The sequence below is a fragment of the Carassius auratus genome, unplaced genomic scaffold (assembly GCF_003368295.1).
Source record: "Carassius auratus strain Wakin unplaced genomic scaffold, ASM336829v1 scaf_tig00217450, whole genome shotgun sequence".
Lineage (NCBI taxonomy): Eukaryota > Metazoa > Chordata > Actinopteri > Cypriniformes > Cyprinidae > Carassius > Carassius auratus.
Window position 1 is genome coordinate 3,729 of NW_020529078.1, and position 18,837 is coordinate 22,565.

The 18,837-nt window shown below is 34.0% G+C and overlaps 1 protein-coding gene across 1 annotated transcript; it reads right to left on the reverse strand.

Annotated features, from left to right (window-relative positions):
• Window positions 1-1,148: 1,148 nt before the first annotated feature.
• On the reverse strand, window positions 1,149-17,479 carry LOC113101022 (B-cell receptor CD22-like). Its single transcript, XM_026265515.1, has 9 exons — window positions 17,386-17,479; window positions 17,024-17,080; window positions 16,554-16,904; window positions 14,892-15,140; window positions 2,114-2,356; window positions 1,941-2,032; window positions 1,790-1,864; window positions 1,472-1,710; window positions 1,149-1,258 (listed from the first exon to the last, which is right to left on the reverse strand). Coding segments are annotated over exons 1-9 (1,365 nt in total). The 5' UTR covers window positions 17,387-17,479; the 3' UTR covers window positions 1,149-1,200.
• Between the last annotated feature and the right edge of the window lie 1,358 nt (window positions 17,480-18,837).

Genomic DNA, 18,837 nt, shown 5'->3' on the forward strand with positions numbered 1-18,837 from the left:
CAAACATAGGACAACTGTTGCCTGTAAGACAAAACCAACTCAGAAATCCAGATCAAATGCTGTCAAAATAAACAACACCACCTGAGTTACTCTTTGCTGGCTTATCTAGCGGCAACGTCACAATCACAGCAACCAAAAAAATTTTTGTTTAAAAGGTTAAGGGTCAAGATCCCAACTACAGCAAACACTGACCACCATAGTGGTAACCAAAATGTAGATTATTCTCCTGCAGTGATTCTGTTTGTTAACATCAGGTGTCTTCAGTAACTTTGTTTTGGGTGCTTGACAACATGAGCTTTTGAACACGATGCCTGTTTTATCTCCATGTAATCAACTAAAACATGAATTTGTGAATTACATTTTTGCGCTGTGTTTCTTAGTCGCCAACTACTGGCCTGGTATGCATTGCATAGTGTTCATTAGCATAGTGATTTGTTTTTCTTTCTCAAAGAAATGTTTTTTGTATTTGTTTAAACTTAGCTTATTTTTGTGCTATTTAACTCATTTTGAATGGTTAATTTCTAAGTATCTCATTTGATTAATTCTAATGAATTCTTATGTGTTAAATTTAATTAATAATATTGCTTGTAATCTGTTGCCACAATTTTATTAATTAAATATAATGTATTATTTTTAACAGTGTACACCAACTACACACACATTTCCTATCATGTATGCCTATGAAAGATGGTCAAACCAATCACAGTAGGTATGGGGCGGGTTAACATGTGCAACCCCGCCTCTATATGCAGGCTGCAGCTGGGTGCTTCCCGTTTTATCCAACAAAACCGATATTTTTTAATACATTTTAATTATTTTTTTCATGTTATTTTACTCATTTTGAATAATTGCTTTTAAGCATCGCATTTGATTAATTCTAATTAATTCGAATGTGTTAAAGGTAATTAACAATATTGCTTGTAATCTGTTGCCACAATTTAATTGAGTAAATATAGAGTATCACTTTTTACAGTGTACTAAATGGCAAACTTTCAAGAACATTAATTAATATTTGTTCATATTCAGCCAATATGTCTCTCTCCAGGGCTTCCTTGTAAAAGAGATTTGGGACATCTCAATGGGACATCACCTGGTAAAATAAAGGAAAAAATAAAATAAAATAAAAAATATGTCTGGCATTTGCTTTTTCCCAGCAGACCAGATTGATGTATAAACACAGGCTTCATGATGGTCTTTCATTCATTTAACACTGCTGTAGATCACAGAGACCTCTTCCACAGTTTCCACATCTAATTGCCTAAAAAATAAAATTAAAACAGAAGTAAAAAACTGAAATAATGATGCTATTCATGTGACTACATGATGATGATGAATTCATAAAGATACAGTCTCCATGTATGTCAAATTTCTAAAATTAGCATAATTTTGGTCCATGTGTAAAGAACTATACATTTCTACTTTCATCATTATCATAACAGAACAGATGATGAAATAATATTTATTTGTGCACCTCACAGCAGCAGCAGGCTGGTGAATCATGAGATTGTCATACTGGCTTTCGTTTTCCTCTGCTCTCTTTGTCGGTTTGGTTTTGTGATGTTGGACGGTCACGTACTGGATCTCTTCTGCATCATCATTTCTGTCTCTTCTAGATTTGCTGTATAAAATGCTGGCATACAGAGCATCATCACAAATGGCTGATTCAGACAGTTGAACATTCTTCTCATTTACATTAGCGTACAGATCATCCTGAAATGAAAGAAAATGAATTATGTAACCTAGCTAAAAGTACATGACAAATATTTCCAGTCATATCTGGATGATTTACCTGTTTTACTGTGTCGACTTCAGCTTTTGTACTTCTTCGTTTTCTCCTGGTTTTATAGACATTAAATATTTTAAGCTGTGTTTTAAAGATTACTAATAATCATATGGGGAAATTCCACCTGCACTGTAATTGAGAATTAAACTTACATCACAATGATGATGATGATGATGATGATGATTAGGAATAATCCAACACAAGCCACTGTGATTCCCAACCAGACAGGCCAATCCAGACCTTGACGGACTGAAAGATGAAGACTATGAATTAACATTGACTCTCAAAGCTACACAACTTTCTTCAACCCTTATAAAATAAGATCTTCACCGGTCACTAATATAACTGCCGATTTCTTAGATCCATGTTGATTGTGAGCCTCACAGTAGAAGCGTCCACTCTGTAGTGCACTGAAACTCTGTCCAGATCCAACAGAGGAGCTTTGATTCTCCTGAAACCAGCTGAAGTTCAGAGCAGGAGGGTTTGAATCACTGCTGCAGATCAGAGTCACTGAATCTTCCTCCACTGTTTCAGCAGATCCATTTATGAACAGTGAGACATTCCTGGGTGGGTCTAAAACAGAAAAAAAAGATATTATTAACAGTCACAATACATTTGACATCACAGAAGATTAAATATCACAACTACTGAACTACTATCTTCAACTCACACATGACATTTAAAGTCACAGCAGAGTATTTCTCTCCATGTTTATTTCTGGACTTGCACTTGTATTCTCCACTGTGATCAGAGCTGATCTTTGAGATGCTGTAGATTCTTCCAGATCCTACAGTCGTTCTTCCTTTAAACCAACTGATTTCTGCAGGAGGGTTTGAATCACTGCTGCAGCTCAGAGTCACTGAATCTCCCTCCACTATTATATCAGATGGACTGATGGACACTGAGACACTCTTTGGAGGATCTAAAAAAAACAAACAAAAACATTTCTTTGATTAACAACTGCAAAAAATGTAAGATGACAGAGGAAATTAATATCACATACCAATCTATATTTTTTGCTTGTCTCAAGAAATATCTGCGCCCAAAATCACACACAAAATCACAAAACGGACATAAAATGATGTAGCATACATCCCTGAGCAGTAGGTGGCGCTGTAATTCTGCCACATAGATACACTAAAAATGGAGATGGTTTGGACTGTGCATAAACCTGGAGTGCAGCATACTGTATAGACGAACATAAAACAATACATTTACTAATCTGTGTTAATGTAAGTTAATAAAAAAGACAGTCATTCAGTGTTTGTTCGTGTTTTTGTTGCTGTTACGTGATGTAGTGGTGTCTGACTTGGGGCAAGACGTGGACTGGTGGACATGGTTGGATGTCCATTAGGGGTGCTCCGATCACGATCGGCCGATCGTTAATGCGCATCTCGTCAGTAAAGCCGGTTCTCTAATCAGCGGTTAATTCCATCAGGTGCGTGATTTCACATAGAGCCGCTGTTACTACACAGAGCCGTTGTTAATAGAGAAGATGCGCCAAAAAAACCCTGAAAATGAAGTGGATTTGCGCATCTTCTCTATTAACAACGGCTCTGTGTAGTAACAGCTGCTCTATGTGAAATCTAGGGATGTTCCGGTACTAGTCTGGACAAATTCCAAATGGAAGTGATCATCCCTATCCCCTTGAAGTGAGGACTTTGAAGTGAGTGGGGCATGTGCGTGCCATTAAGTAGTCGTTAGGAAAGCACTTTGCTAAAGGAGCGACATAATTTCCTCATTATCTTCAGCTGAGATGTTCCCGTGACAGCGCAGCATGTGTCCGTCAGCAGATGTCGCTGTTTTACTGTTATAAATGTTTATTTTATTTTATTTTATTTTTATTGTTGTTAGCATAACCGTTGCAAATAAGCATACATTTAATATTTAAATACGTTTTAAAAATATGCTACACTGTAAAACCCGACCAGTAAACTTAACTCAAACCGTTGGAGTAAACAGATTGCCTTGATTTAAACCATGTAAGTTTAAAAACTTTGCATTCAAGTAATTAAGTGATTAACTAAGTGCTGATTGAGAATTAGTGATGAACAGCTGCTGTTAACAAACAGAATCACTGAAGAAAAGAGAAACACAAGAACTACTACAACTGACTTCAGACACAGACTTAGATGAAATCAACTGAAATAAAATACATGAAATCTCTCAAGATCTGATTAAACAACCTCACAAACAGCATCAGCAGCTGCACTTATTAATAACCAGACTGACTTTATTTCTGTCAGACGTCTACAGAAGATCTTATTGAGAATGAACTAAGGTTTAGATGTTGATTTATTGTTTCATTTGAAGTAACCATGTTAGAGATCTGTGTTTGCTTTAGTTGGGCTCTTGACCCTCGTCTTCTGTCTTTATGTTTTCTCTGGCTGTTATAACCATGTGTTTCTGAAACATGTTTGTTGTATCTCAAAATCCCAGAAGAAATCCCATTAGCAATTTTACTTATCCCATTGATGAAAATCATCAATTATTAAAATTAGCAATTATTAAAATGATCGGAGTGTAATTTCTGTTGAAATGTGTGTTTAATTAGTTAGATAATCTAGTAAAAGTGATACTATGTAATTCTGTGATAATTATTTAATATAAAAGACTTTCTAAACAGTGTGGTCTTCTACAGTGTCAAGCAGTCACACACAGACATCAATAATCAGCATATGAACCTCAACAATGGTGACCATAATAAGAATAAAATGCAGCAGAGCATGCTGAGAGCCATATATTAGTTTTGTATTATAATAATGCCCAGCATGCATTGCTATTTTTTTTTTTTGTGTGTGTGTGTGTGTGTGTCACCATTGTTGAGGTTCATATTCTGATTATTGATGTCTGTGTGTGACTAATTACTGCCATAGAAAAAAGATGAATGTGCACAAGGTGTTCAGTATGATTTTGTAAACTGATTTCAATGAAACCACCGGCTCTTTAAACATATTCCATTATAATGAAGTAAACTAATCATGCGTCAGGTACTTTGTCAGTTTTTGGACTCTAAACAGCTCCATAATTGACAGTTTTCATCACCAGGAAGCTGCATAACAACCAATATCTGTTAATATTTTTTTCTGGGCTTTTGAGTTATAACAAACATGTTTCAGAAACACATGGTTATAACAGCCAGAGAAAAGACAAAGACAGAAGTCAAGGGTCAAGAGCTCAACTAAAGCAAACACTGATCTCTAACATGGTTACTTCAAATGAAACAATAAATCAACATCTAAACCTTAGTTCATTCTCAATAAGATCTTCTGTAGACGTCTGACAGAAATAAAGTCAGTCTGGTTATTAATAAGTGCAGCTGGTGATGCTGTTTGTGGGTTGTTTAATCAGATCTTGAGAGATTTCATGTATTTTATTTCAGTTGATTTCATCTAAGTCTGTGTCTGAAGTCAGTTGTAGTAGTTCTTGTGTTTCTCTTTTCTTCAGTGATTCTGTTTGTTAACAGCAGCTGTTCATCACTAATTCTCAATCAGCACTTAGTTAATCACTTAATTACTTAATCGCAAAGTCTTAAAACTTGCGATTAAAAAACATCGCATCGATTTAAAAACATGGTTTAAATCAAGGCAAACTGTTTACTCAAACGGTTTGAGTTAAGTTATATGTCGGGTTTTACAGTGTATATAATATATAAAAACGAATATATTTAAAACTTTTTAAAACATTAAATGTATATTGCTTTAATGTCGAAGTCCATCAGTGAATCTGCTGTCACGGGAACATCTCAGCTGAAGATTGAGGAAATTATGTCGCTCCTTTTGCAAAGTTCATTCCTAACGACTAGTTAATGGCACGCACATGCACTACTCACTCCAAAGTAGGGCTGCACGATTAATCGCATGCGATTTTCATGCGTGTCTCATCAGTAAAGATGGTTCTGTGATTAGCGGTAAATGTCCATCAGCTGCTTTCAAATGGAGCCGCACCTAATATACAGAGCCGTAGATCGTTGACAAGCTACGCAATATCGCGTTCATAACCGCATGCGATTAATCTGCGATTATGAACGTGATATTGCACAGCTTGTCAGTGAATTACGGCTTCCCATCACACTAGATGTGGACTGACATTGCTCAGAAGTCAGATGTTGGTTGAAAGTGAAAACCCAACCTCTGTTTGGTGTCAAACTCTAGCGTAAATTATCCAAAAACATGACAATCTTCACTTATTATAAACAAGATTTATTTCTGTCATAAATGTAAAAAAGTTCTTATTGAGATTAACAGAGATGTTGATGGTTTATTGAAAATTATAGTTTAGTTTGATGTCACCATTATGCTGATCAGTACTTAGGAAGTATGAGTCTTTTCAGTGTTAACGTTCATTTAGCTGCTGTAATTATATCTGTTACAGCCAAAACATTGAGAAAAAGATGTTCTTAGATAATGTTGGTGACTGGCTGATATTAAATATGTCTTAACGTAACAATCTGATCAACTGATTTTACCCGGAGTCTGTTCTACGCTATTAATTTAATATTAGTGACTATAGCAGATGTGTTGCAATACACCGGGTTCTGACAATTTATGTTATTTTATTTTTATCTGATCTTTTTAAACTACATTGTTTTAGAATCACTTCAAACCATAGGATGCTTAGACATACAGAGACCTTAAGAATTAGTGTAAGAATCTCAACAATGGTGACATGCTTCGTGCCGCAATGCATTCTGGGTGCTATGGATGAGTTTTGCATGATGTACCCAGAATACATTGCAGCATAAAGCATGTCACCATTGCTGAGATTCATACACTGAATCTTGATGTTTGTGTGACAATTTTTTTTAAATTTTTGAAATTATCTGCTTTAAATTCAACTGGGTCTCAGGCCGTTGACCATTGAGTCACTTTAATAAATATTACTTAACTAACACCACACAGTAGCTTGGGTGAAAACAAGTAACCAGACATATCAATCATCAGCAAGCAAACAGCACCAGTGAACCACATATTTGTTTGCTGTTTTAGCCACAATAAAGATGACAGCAGCTAAAAAACAACACCAACAAGTCAAGTGTCAAATTGCACAACTAAAGCCAACACTTACCAGCATTATGGTGACATCAAACCAAGCTATTACTTTTAAACAGACATCAACATCCACATCTAAACATCCACTTAAATCTTAATTAGAATGTTATGGAATAATGTTCTAATAATGTTATTGATAAACATTTGTAGAATGTTTTTAGAGAACGTTATCCTATCTTTTGAGAGAACGTTCTGGGAACAAAAATAAAACTACCCGCTAAAAACATTGTTAGAACAATCCATGGGAATGTTCTTAGAACATTTTAGAACAAAGAAAATTCTAGCTGGGAAGTGCCGCTCCATTTGAAACCAGGTGGTGGACATTTACTGCTAATCACAGAACCGGCTTTACTGACAAAGACACGCATGACAATCGCATGCGATTAATCGTGCAGCCCTACTCCAAAGTCCCCGCTCCAAGGGGATAAGTTTGGTACCGGTACTAGTACCGGAACATCCCTAGTGAAATCACGCACCTGATGGAATTAACAGATGATTAGAGAACCGGCTTTACTGACGAGATGCGCATAACGATCGGCCGATCGTGATCGGAGCACCCCTAATGTCCATTTAAGCACCTACCCCTCACTAATGCCAAATTAATCAAAGGAAGGATGTGAGGTCTATTTAAGGACCTTAACCAGTGGAATACGGGTAATGTAGTGCACCATATATGAAAATGTATTTTATTAGGAACTGTGGAAGATGAAGTTAAAAGAAGAACAAATAGGTCAAATTCACAACACTTTTGAACTATTGAATATCACCCATTCACTACGAGTTAGTCATTGCGAACTGGCCTGAATACATTCAAAATAGCCTTGTTGTATGTCTGGGTTTTACCTAATCAGCTATGTAAAACTACAGAGTGCAAACAAGTAGGGTCTGTGTACGTTTTGATCTTTTCCTTTTCTATTTAGAATTCAGTAACGGGAAATGTTTATTTGTTATTCCGTTTAGTTTAACAAACGAAAATTAGTTTTTGGCTCAATTTCTCATTTTGTCGTTTTGGGTTTACAAATCGCTTTGGCTTCAATATTTCATTCGCACTTGTGGGTGGCGCTGAAACGCTCCTCTCATCTGATCTGATTGGTCGAATCGCTCTGCCTTCAGCTCGTTCTTTTCATTATTTCAGACAGAATAAGGGTCAGTGCAAGAGTGACACTGTAATTTCTGAAACTACCGTTCACTGTTAATTAGCATAATAATTGAATCAGATGTGGCTGGGCACATAATTCGTGCTTCTGAGACCTGCAAGTGACCACTTTATATTATTTCTAGGTTATAGTATTGTGTGAATATTGTCCCACTAATAAATACAGTGCAATTATTTCTGTCTCTTTGGATAAAAGTGAAGTGTAAATAAAAATTAATAATAGCATGAACATTTTCATGAAAATATGCCTGTAACATTTACCACTCTCGTCTTTTAAGTCTAAAGGCACTAAGTATGTGTGTGTGACATTAACCAATAATTGTGAAAATTTACAACCAAATTCAGCTCGGATCATCAGACTTGTCAGACTTTACCAAAAAAATCCTAGTGATTTTTTTTTTTTTTTTTATCTGAGCAAAGAAGGCCTTGACACTTAATGTCCACTAGAGGGGGTGACAGGATCTCTGTTTACATCGGTTTATATATGTAAGCTTTTTCAAGCCCTTGCTTTATTTTTATTTTTTTATGGTTGTTGTTACCACCTAGTTTTAAACATGTATGTTATAAAAATAAAATAAAAACCGTACATAATGACAATCGTCCACTATTCAAAGAACCGCTGGTTTTGTCATAATGTCAATGGTAAAGAACTTTCTGATCACTTTGTGTCGCACCTGAGTATAAGTCGCATCAGTCCAAAAATACATCATAATGAGGAAAAAAACATATATAAGTCGCACTGGACTATAAATCACATTTATTTAGACCCAAGAACCAAGAGGAAACATTACAGTGTACAGCCGCGAGAGGGCGCTCTATGCTCCTCAGTGTAGGCTTCAGGAGCACTGAGCAGCATAGAGTGCCCTCTCGTGGCTGTAGATGGTAATGTTTTCTCTTATTTCATGTCAAATTAATTTTGATAAGTCACACCTGACTAATTCACAGGACCAGCCAAACTATGAAAAAAAGTGTCATTTATAATCTGGAAAATATGGCACATCTTTCATTTAGTACAGCAACTAGTCACACACACATATCAATAATCAGAATATGAACCTCAACAATTGTGTTGTAAAAAAAAAAAAAAAAAACATGCTGCAATGCATGCTGGGTACTATTGTAGTATAAAACTCATCCCTGGCTCCCAGCATGCTCTGGCGCATTTTTTTTTTTATGGTCACCATTGTTGAGGTTCATATGCTGATTATTCATATCTGTGTGTGACTAATAAACAACATGGAAATCCAAACTGATTATTAACTGAATTTCTCAGAGTGTGTTTAGAATCAGTTTTAGTATAATCAGTCCAATTAATTATGCTCGTCACCTATTTCATTAGAGATAAGCTTCAATAACTGACTGTTACTGTACTAATATGCAGTATAAAAATATTGTTATACTGTATATTGATAGCACATTCACTCTCTGACAGCAGCTTGCGCTAAACGCAGCCCTTACCTTGTAAACATAAAAATCATCTTAAATATTATTATTTATTTTCTAACATTCATTTTTATTTTAGTTGGAATACAAATGCCCTAGATTCTGTTTGAAAGTGTTTTGATCTTGTATTGTTCATTCACACTTTACATTATGGCTTCATTAGTTAACATAAACTGCCAATGAAAAAATTATTCTGAACATTTATTAATCTTAGGTATTCCAATATTTAATAACATATTGTTAAAACTGAAAGTTGCAACTGTGTTATTTAATGAGCTAACATGAACTAAGACTTGTATTGTTTAACAAAGATTAATAACTTCTATAGTAAATGTAGCTATTGCTCATTGTTTAGCTGTGCATTTACTGAATGAGCACTATGCGATGTCCGAACTGATTACACTATATTTTATGTATTGCACTGTATGTTATGTAAAATCGTTTTCTATTTTTAAACTGTCTTAAATTCATTTTAAGTCAGTTTTTAAATCATTTTCATTTTCAAGTTCTTAAATTGCTTGTTTTATTTTTGTGATTATTTTTCTTCATGACAATTTTTTTTTTTTTTGCTTTCTTTTGAATTACCATTGTGTACGTAATGTGCTATAAATAAACTTGCCTTGCCTTGAATGTTAATGCATTAACTAAGGTTAATTAATGAGGTCTTACTGTAAAGTGATACCTATCGGTTTTTATAGTTATTTTGCATGTTAATGTGTAAAACATTTAACTTTTATATATTTTTCTGTATTGCTTTATTGTTTTAAATGTTTAGTTATTTTTGTTTTAAGAAAAAAAAAAGTTACTTAACCTGTTATACTGAATTATGACCACTTTTTAAAACAAAATTTCAATACTGTGATAATACCGTATACCTTGATAAAAGCATGATCAATTAACCGCAACAGGAACATTTCATACCGGCATATCTCTACAGGTTAGGTAAAATATGATAGCCTGAAAGCACTGTAAGGTGCTTTGGATAAAAGCATTTTCTCAGTATGTGTGTGTGTCTATGCATACATAAATACATATAAAACACCTGATGCTATTTCTTCTGGGCTTTTGAGTTACAACAAATATATTTTAGAAACATGTGGTTACAACAGCCAGAGAAAAAAAACAAGACTGAAATCAAGGGTCAAGAGCACAATTAAAGCAAACAGTGATCTCTAACATGGTTACTTCAAATGAAACAATAAATCAACATTTAACCATTCTCAATAAGATCTTCTGTAAATGTCTGACAGAAATAAAGTCAGTCTGGTTATTAATAAGTGGAGCTGGTGATGCTGATGATAGAGTTGTTAAATCAGATCTTGAGAGATTTAATGTATTTTATTTCAGTTGATTTCATCTAAGGCTAAGGTTTCTCTTTTCTTCAGTAATTCTGTTTGTTAACAGCAGCTATTCATCACTAATTCACAATTATTACTCAATTATTCACTTAATTACTTAATTGCAGCTTCTGTTTCTGAACTCAACTGAATTAAGTTCAGAGTACTCATAACTGTTCGTTTTAAAACTTAAATAGTCTAAGGCAATCGGTTTCCTCAAATGGTTTGAGTAAACCTAATTTTTCAGGTTTTTAAGAATATATGTTTACTCAAACGGTAAGTTACTCGTCGGTAGTGATGGCAAGATGAAGCCTCATGAAGCATTAGGATTTTCAGTCAAGTGGTTCACAAAAGGGTTAATTTCTGGAAACTTAATTTGCTCACAATACCACCTGGTGGCCAATGAGTGTAAAACAAGCAGATATATTACAGACAGAGGTGTAAAGTCCAGGGGTCAGAAAGTAAAAGTCCTGCCATATTTTTGTTCCACTCATGAACTCAGCAGCTGATTTCACCAGAGGAGGAACCAAGTCATTCCTTTCAAGTCACAAACTAGTCTTGAGTCAAATCCCAAATCCTAAAAGAGTTAAAGTCAATGAGATAATTAAGAGACTAATTAAATTATGATTGTGCATTAGTGATGAACACCTGCCATTATTGTGCGTTACAGAGGATCAAATGCTGATGTTTTATTGGTTAAAATGATGCCACCATCATGGAGATCAGTGTTTGCTTCAGTTGGGCTCTTGACCTTTGTTTTTTTATGTTAGATATTTATCTGCAAAAGTGCATGTGCTGTTATAAAACAATCAGTGCAGTGCAGAAAACTCTTACTAGCTGATTTTACATGATGAATTAATTCTTAGGCATCAGCCTGTTTATTTACAAAATAAACAATTATTTCATTCAACATATGTTCAGTTTTTTAAAAAAAACCTACATTGTGGAAGTGCTACATGCAAATTAACTGTTGATTTAATGGTGATAATTAATTTGAAATATAATGTATGTAATGCATATACATTTTTGAAACCTTTTCCTAATAAGACGCACAGACATCATGACCCAGCAAATGAATCTCAACAATGGTGACAATCAACAAAACGCTTCAAGCTGAAGTGCATGCTGGGTAACACCATAGTAAAAACTCTGATTATGCAGTGTAGCATGAATAATTATTGTCACCACTGTTGAGGATCATATGATAAGTGCTCATGTCTAAAATCCTGAGCCTGTACACCACCCCCCCCCCAATATTTAAGCATTACAATAATATTTGTTAAATATAACTTTTTTTGTAATTCTGTAATAGCTGGACCTCATTTACCAAACTAAAGAGAGACACCTTCATGAAGCTCACTTAAATGTTTTAGAAGAAAAAATGGCAATTTAGCTTTTAATTCATCATTGTGTCAATATTTACCATGTAACACAACCACAAGTGTTTACAAGTAAATTAATTTAAATTATTAAAAGGGTCAAGAGCCCAACTAAAGCAAACACTGATCTCCATGATGGTGGCATCATTTTAACAAAAAAACAAAACAAAACAATTGATCCTCTGTAATTCTCAATAACAGCAGGTTATTATCACTAATGAACAATCATCATTTAATTAGTTACTTAATTATCTCACTAACTTTAACTCTTTTAGGACTTGGGATTTAACTTGAGACTAGTTTGTGACTTGAAAGGAATGACTTGGTTCCTCCTCTGGTGAAATCAGCTGCTGAGTTCATGGGTGGAGCAAAAATATGGCAGGATTTTTACTCTATGGCCCATGGACTTCCCACCTCTGCCTATATCATAGTACACTGTAAAAAGTGATTCTCTATTTTTATTCAATAAAATTGTGTCAAAAATGTACAAGCAATATTATTAATTAAATTTAACACATTTTAATTAAGTAAAATTTACACAAAAATATTGATTTCATTGGATAAAAACAAACAAACAAACAAAAAAAACACTATTCTAAAGATTACTATGTTATGCATGCCAGGCCAGTAGTTGGCGATCATGAAACACCTTTTGAAAACATTATACGCATGCACATGACATCAGCCTTTTTACAAATTCACATTTTTGTTGCTTACATAGATATGATACAGGCAGCATGTTCAAAAGGTTGTAAGGCCCCCAAAACAGAAGTTCACAAACAGAATCACTGAAGGAGAAAAGTCTAAATTATTGGTTTCTGTTATAATGGTCAGTGTTTGCTTTAGCTGAGCTCTTGACCCCTGTCTACTTAATATGATGTTTTGTATGGCTGTTGTAACTGACTTGTAAAAGCTGGATATGCTAAGAGAAAAGTCGGTCAGGTAGTGTTGGTTATGATCTGATAATGCTGAAAATACAAAAGCTTTTAATATACAAATACAGGACACCTGTTGTTGTAAGACACAACCAACTCAGAAATCCAGAAGAAATTAATGCAAATCAAACAAAACTACCAGATCTTATTTTTTATTGGCTTGTCTAGCTGCTGTATCACAATTACTGCAAACAAAACAAAACATTGGTCAAGAGCCCAACTAAAGCAAACACTGACCACTTTAATGGTAACCAAAATGTAGATTATTCTCCTTCAGTGATTCTGTTTGTTAACATAAGGTGTCTTCAAAACCTCTGTTTTGGGTGCTTGAAAACAAAAGCTTTTGAACACGATGACTTTATCATCTCCATGTAATCAACAAAAACATGAATTTGTGAATTACATTTTTGCGCTGTGTTTCTTAGTCACCAACTACTGGCCTGGTATGCATAACATAGTATTCATTAGAATAGTGTTTTTTTTTTTTCTTAGATAAATGTTTTTGTTGTTGTTGTTGTTGTTTAAACTTTACTTTTTTGTGCTATTTGACTAATTTTGAATGGTTAATTTCTAAGCATCTCGTTTGATTAATTCTAATGAAATCTCATGTGTTAAAGTTAATTAATAATAGTGCTTGTAATCTGTTGCCACAATTTTATTAATTACTTTGAGCGCTGTCAATTCACAGTATATTTCTGTAAGCTGCTTTATTGAAAATGACAAGTATCATTAAGTGGGTCAAGAGCCCAACTTAAGCAAACATGGATCTCCATGATGGTTACATAATTTTAACCAATAAATCATCATCATCTGATCCTCTGTCGTTCTCAATAACAGCAGGTGTTCATCACTAGTGCACACTCATCATTTAATTAGTCACTTAATTATCTCATTAACTTTAATTTATACCATGTTTGGTTTAAAACTTTGCAATTAAGTAATTAAGTGATTTACTAAGTGCTGATTGAGAATTAGTGATGAACAGCTGCTGTTAACAAACAGAATCACTGAAGAAAAGAGAAACACAAGAACTTCTACAACTGACTTCAGACACAGCCAGAAATCAACTGAAATAAAATACATGAAATCTCTCAAGATCTGATTAAACAACCCCACAAACAGCATCACCAGCTCCACTTATTAATAGTTATATATATATATTACAACAACGGTAATATATATATATAACTTTTTATGTTCATAGAACTACCATTAGAAAATTTTTTCTTTGAACACAGAGATTCAGTAGACAAACGTGTCAAGGTAAGCATCAAGGTTCAAGGGCACAACTTAAGCAAACACTGCCCTTTGTAACGGTAATTGCAAACTTTGTTATTTTTAATAAGTCTAAACTGGTTTTCACACTCCATGTAAAAGGGTCTTAAATATCAGGTGTTCATCAGTGTAAATTCACTACACTCGGTCAAGTAAACTGATGTAAGGAATAGTGAAGGTTATAGGGTGTTATTTTGAACAAAACTTCTTAGTGCCTACTTTGAGCTCTGTTAATTCACAGTATATTTCTGTAAGCTGCTTTATTGAAAATGACAAGTATCCCCCAAAATGCATTGTTTTATACAGTATATTACTGTTTTTATAGAAAGTGTAAGTCACTGTCAGAATTTGCCCATTAACTGTGTGGCCAAATTCAGTGTGGTTGATTCGTAATCAGAGTATGGTTAAAATCGTGTTAATATTGGAATGTGGTTGTTTATGTAAACACACTGACTGTAAACCTGATTTATGTTGTTTTAAAGAAAAAGAAGGACAAGTTATTTTGAGGGAAATCTTTATCGCATATACTTACACGTGACAGTGAGCTGAACAGCAGGAGAGATGTAAGTGTGTCCCTGTACACCACAGCTGTATCTGCCTGCATCCTCTCTTCTGACTGACTGCAGCAGGAGTTGATTGTTTCTGTCTCCTCTCTCAGTTAATGGCTGTGAGTTTCTGTACCAGATGAATGTTGCTCTGTCAGTCAGAGCGCAGCTGCTTTTACATGTCAGACTGACTTTCCGACCCTCTTTCACTGTCTCAGGAGACTCCACCTGAAGATCTGAACACAACACATACACTCACTGTTAGCAATTGATGTAATTTTACAATATATTTTACAACAATACACTGTATTCAGGGTTTTTATTGTAAATGCAAATGCATGATGGGAAATTGATGGACAGTCCTGTAATATTATTGTAACTACATTGTAGAAGCATTATTTTACAGACACCACAAAGCATTGTGGGATAGCATTAATACTGGTACTTTCATATTCTTTCTATCATAAAAAGTCCAGTTATCTTAACGTTAAAATAAACTTTTTAAAAGGTATGATGTTTCTCAAACATTCTTTCAATTTAATTTTGATTTAAAAATTCAACATTCTAGGAACGTTGATTTGTAACATTCCAAGAACATAAAAAGGTCCAGTTTCCATATTAGTATAATGCTATATTAAGGTTAGTAAAATGTTCCTGCAACATTCTCTCAGTCATTCAAACACCGGCTGTGATCAAGAAAGCAAGAAAGAAAGAGAAATAAGAACACAAACTACAACTTTCTTCAGCCACAGTCTCAGGTGAACTGAAGATACAAGACTTTAAATCTCTCAAGATCTGAATAAACAACTCCACAAACAGCATTATCAGCTTCACTTGTAGTATTACTAACCAGAATGATTTTATTTCTGTCATGCATCTACAGATGTTCTTATTGAGAATTCACAGAGGTTAAGATGTTGATGTCTTAATTAAAATGTTTTTTTGAGATCACCATCATAGAGATCAGGGTTTGCTTCAGTTGTGCTCTAGACCCTCAACTTTTGCTGCAATACTTTTTTCTGCAGCAGTTGCAGATGTTCTCAGAAAACATTTCTGCATATGTAAAGCAGATCAACAAGTCTGTTTTAATAACAACCAACTGACTGCATTAAATCTGATAAAAAATATAACTAATTTGAAACAGTGTTGTGGTTCATACGCAGATGTTTAACAGTGAATAAATATTGTTTTTGCTAACTTTTTGTTAAAAACATGTTTTAGATTATTTATACACTCACAGACATCAAAATTTGGTGTATTAAACACAACAATGGTGACATGTTTCATGCCAGCATACAAAACATGTTAATGGCTCCCTGCAAGCATTGCTGCAATTTTTTTTTTTTTTTCGGGATTGTCACCACTGTTGAGGATTGTACGACAACAATACAAAATACAACATGTTATTGTATTAATGCTACTGTAATCACAGCAACACTGCTGTATAAACAAAGAATTGTGTTGTCTTAAATCAACAGTATATTTCTTGTATATAGTTTGCTGTAAATTCATGGCAGTTAGTTGTCAGGAGTTTCCTGTAAAAGTACAATACATTTTTAACAGTGTACATTATATCTAGTGCTGCTCTCATACATTGATTATTATTCAACATAGTGCACAGAAGAAGAGTGAAATCTCATCAAAATCACCTGTGACAGTAAGAGACACTCCTGGATCACCGGTCCATTTTCCATCAGGTTTTTCAGTTATGAATCTGAAATAGTACATGTGTGAATCCTTCTGTGTCACATGACTTAGCTTGGTGGTGCAATTATTCTGTTCATCTCCCAAATACTGAAGCCTCTGACTGTATTCAGGGTCCATAGACAGATCTGTAAGCTCATTATAAGCATTTTTAACAAGTGTTCTGCTCCAGAACACTTTAGTGATCTGATATCCAGTAAGATATGTATAATTGCAGCTCATTATCACTGATGAGTTCTTTAATGCACAGATCTGTGAAGAGCCATAATGCACACCCCAACTACTGCCATAAACTCCTAAAACACATTTGTGGAAAAAATAACAATAATGAAAACACTAGTCTTTTAAAAAAAAAAAAAATCCGTAAAAGTTCAATACATCTTATTTTCTTAAAGTTTTCTAAAGAGAGGCTCACCTGGAATCATGAGCAGGAACATCAGAGAAAGAGAAGGAATTATGAGCAATGACATCACTGCAGGAAAAAATAATACAACAGTATAACACCTCATCTTTAATTTAATAAACATATTAACAACATTAGTAAACTGTACTACAAAAATTGTAACCAATGATCAAACTCCTGTAAAAGCTGCACCTTTTACACCGTTAAAAATCAAGTACAAATAAGCACTAGATGATCAGAGGTTATGAACAGAAAATGTATCTCAATTCTCTCACTCATTCACTTATTATTACCATCATCGTCATTATTATTATTATTACTATTATTAGTTGTTTTATTTACATTATTTATTACTGAATGAGTTTAACTCTTACTTTGTTGTAGTTTCAGCCAATAGATTCCAGCAGACTGAGCTGCGAATGCAAGCGGAAACTGTTCTTCTGTTGCTTTTTCCTTCCTCTTTTTAAAGTCTATGTTAGCGGATTGCCCCATAACAAGACAGGAACAACCCAAACAAAACCTACAAACAGTGGTGTAACGTACCTGAAAGCCATAATCAAGTAAAAGTACTGATATCTTACCATAAAATAACTTTGTTAGAATTTGACGTTACCGTTTAGAATATTACTTGACTAAAAGTCTTAAAGTATAAGATAATTATTGTACTAAAGTACTAACAAAAAGTATTTATTAAGTCATTTTTAAATCGTAAATGAACTTAGATGAGAAGTATTAAAAGTAAAATTACAAGTAAATACTAAATGGAGAAAAAAAATCTAGTATATAAATATAAATGTATATATAAATGTTCATAAACAGCTTGAGCAAGATTGTGTTTAGTTTCAACTATTTCTTTCATTTTGTATTTTTGGGTAAGAATAAGAAGCACTTCTTCTGGTACTTGTCTTTCATTCCAACATTTATTGAACCTGAATCTGAAATAGCATGCATTTACACAGATGATGTGTCCCAGAGGGGACATGGATGCATTTAAACTGCAGATACAGGTGTTTAAATAGGCCTAATGTTTGAATACTGATTTTGAAATAAATTAAACATGAAAAAAAAGTTGAAATGTGAAATTAAAACCACCAAGGTGACAGCAAACGAATGTTAATGAGGAAGCAATTAAAACTAAACTGATTCATTTAAATAGTTGATTCATTCAGAAACAAAACATTTGACTGTGTTATTGGGTGAATCGTTGAGTTATTTTTTCAACTGAATTGTTGAAAAAGCTGATTCTTTCAATAAGTAAACGCTGTCCATTATTCAGATATGCAAAAGAGTGATGTGATTTGTTATGAAAATATAGTTATAAAATCAATCAATATTGTGCATAAAATGTAAGTCACTTATTGCTTTTCTGAATTTTAATCTAATTATTATCAAATGTGTTCCTGATATCTGCAGAAAGAATAAGTTAACTACACAGCAAAATCTTCAGAGTTAAATAAATTCTTTTCAGAGTGCATATTGTCCCAATCTACAGAGATTTAAAATAGCACCGAAGTGATTAAGTGCTGATTGTGCATTAGTGATGAACACCTTCTATTAACAAACAGAATCACTGAAGAAAAGAGAAACACAAGAACTACAACTGACTTCAGCTCAGAGGTGGGACTTTCTAGTCACATTCAAGTCTTCAAGTCATACCCAGGTTCTCAAAGAGTTAAAATTAACGAGATATTTAAGTGAACAAGTAAATTATGATTTTGCATGAGTACTGAGCACCTGCTGTTATTGAGTATTACAGAGAATCAGATGTTGATGTTTTGTTGTTTAAAATGATGCCACCATCATGGAGATCAGTGTTTCCTTTAGTT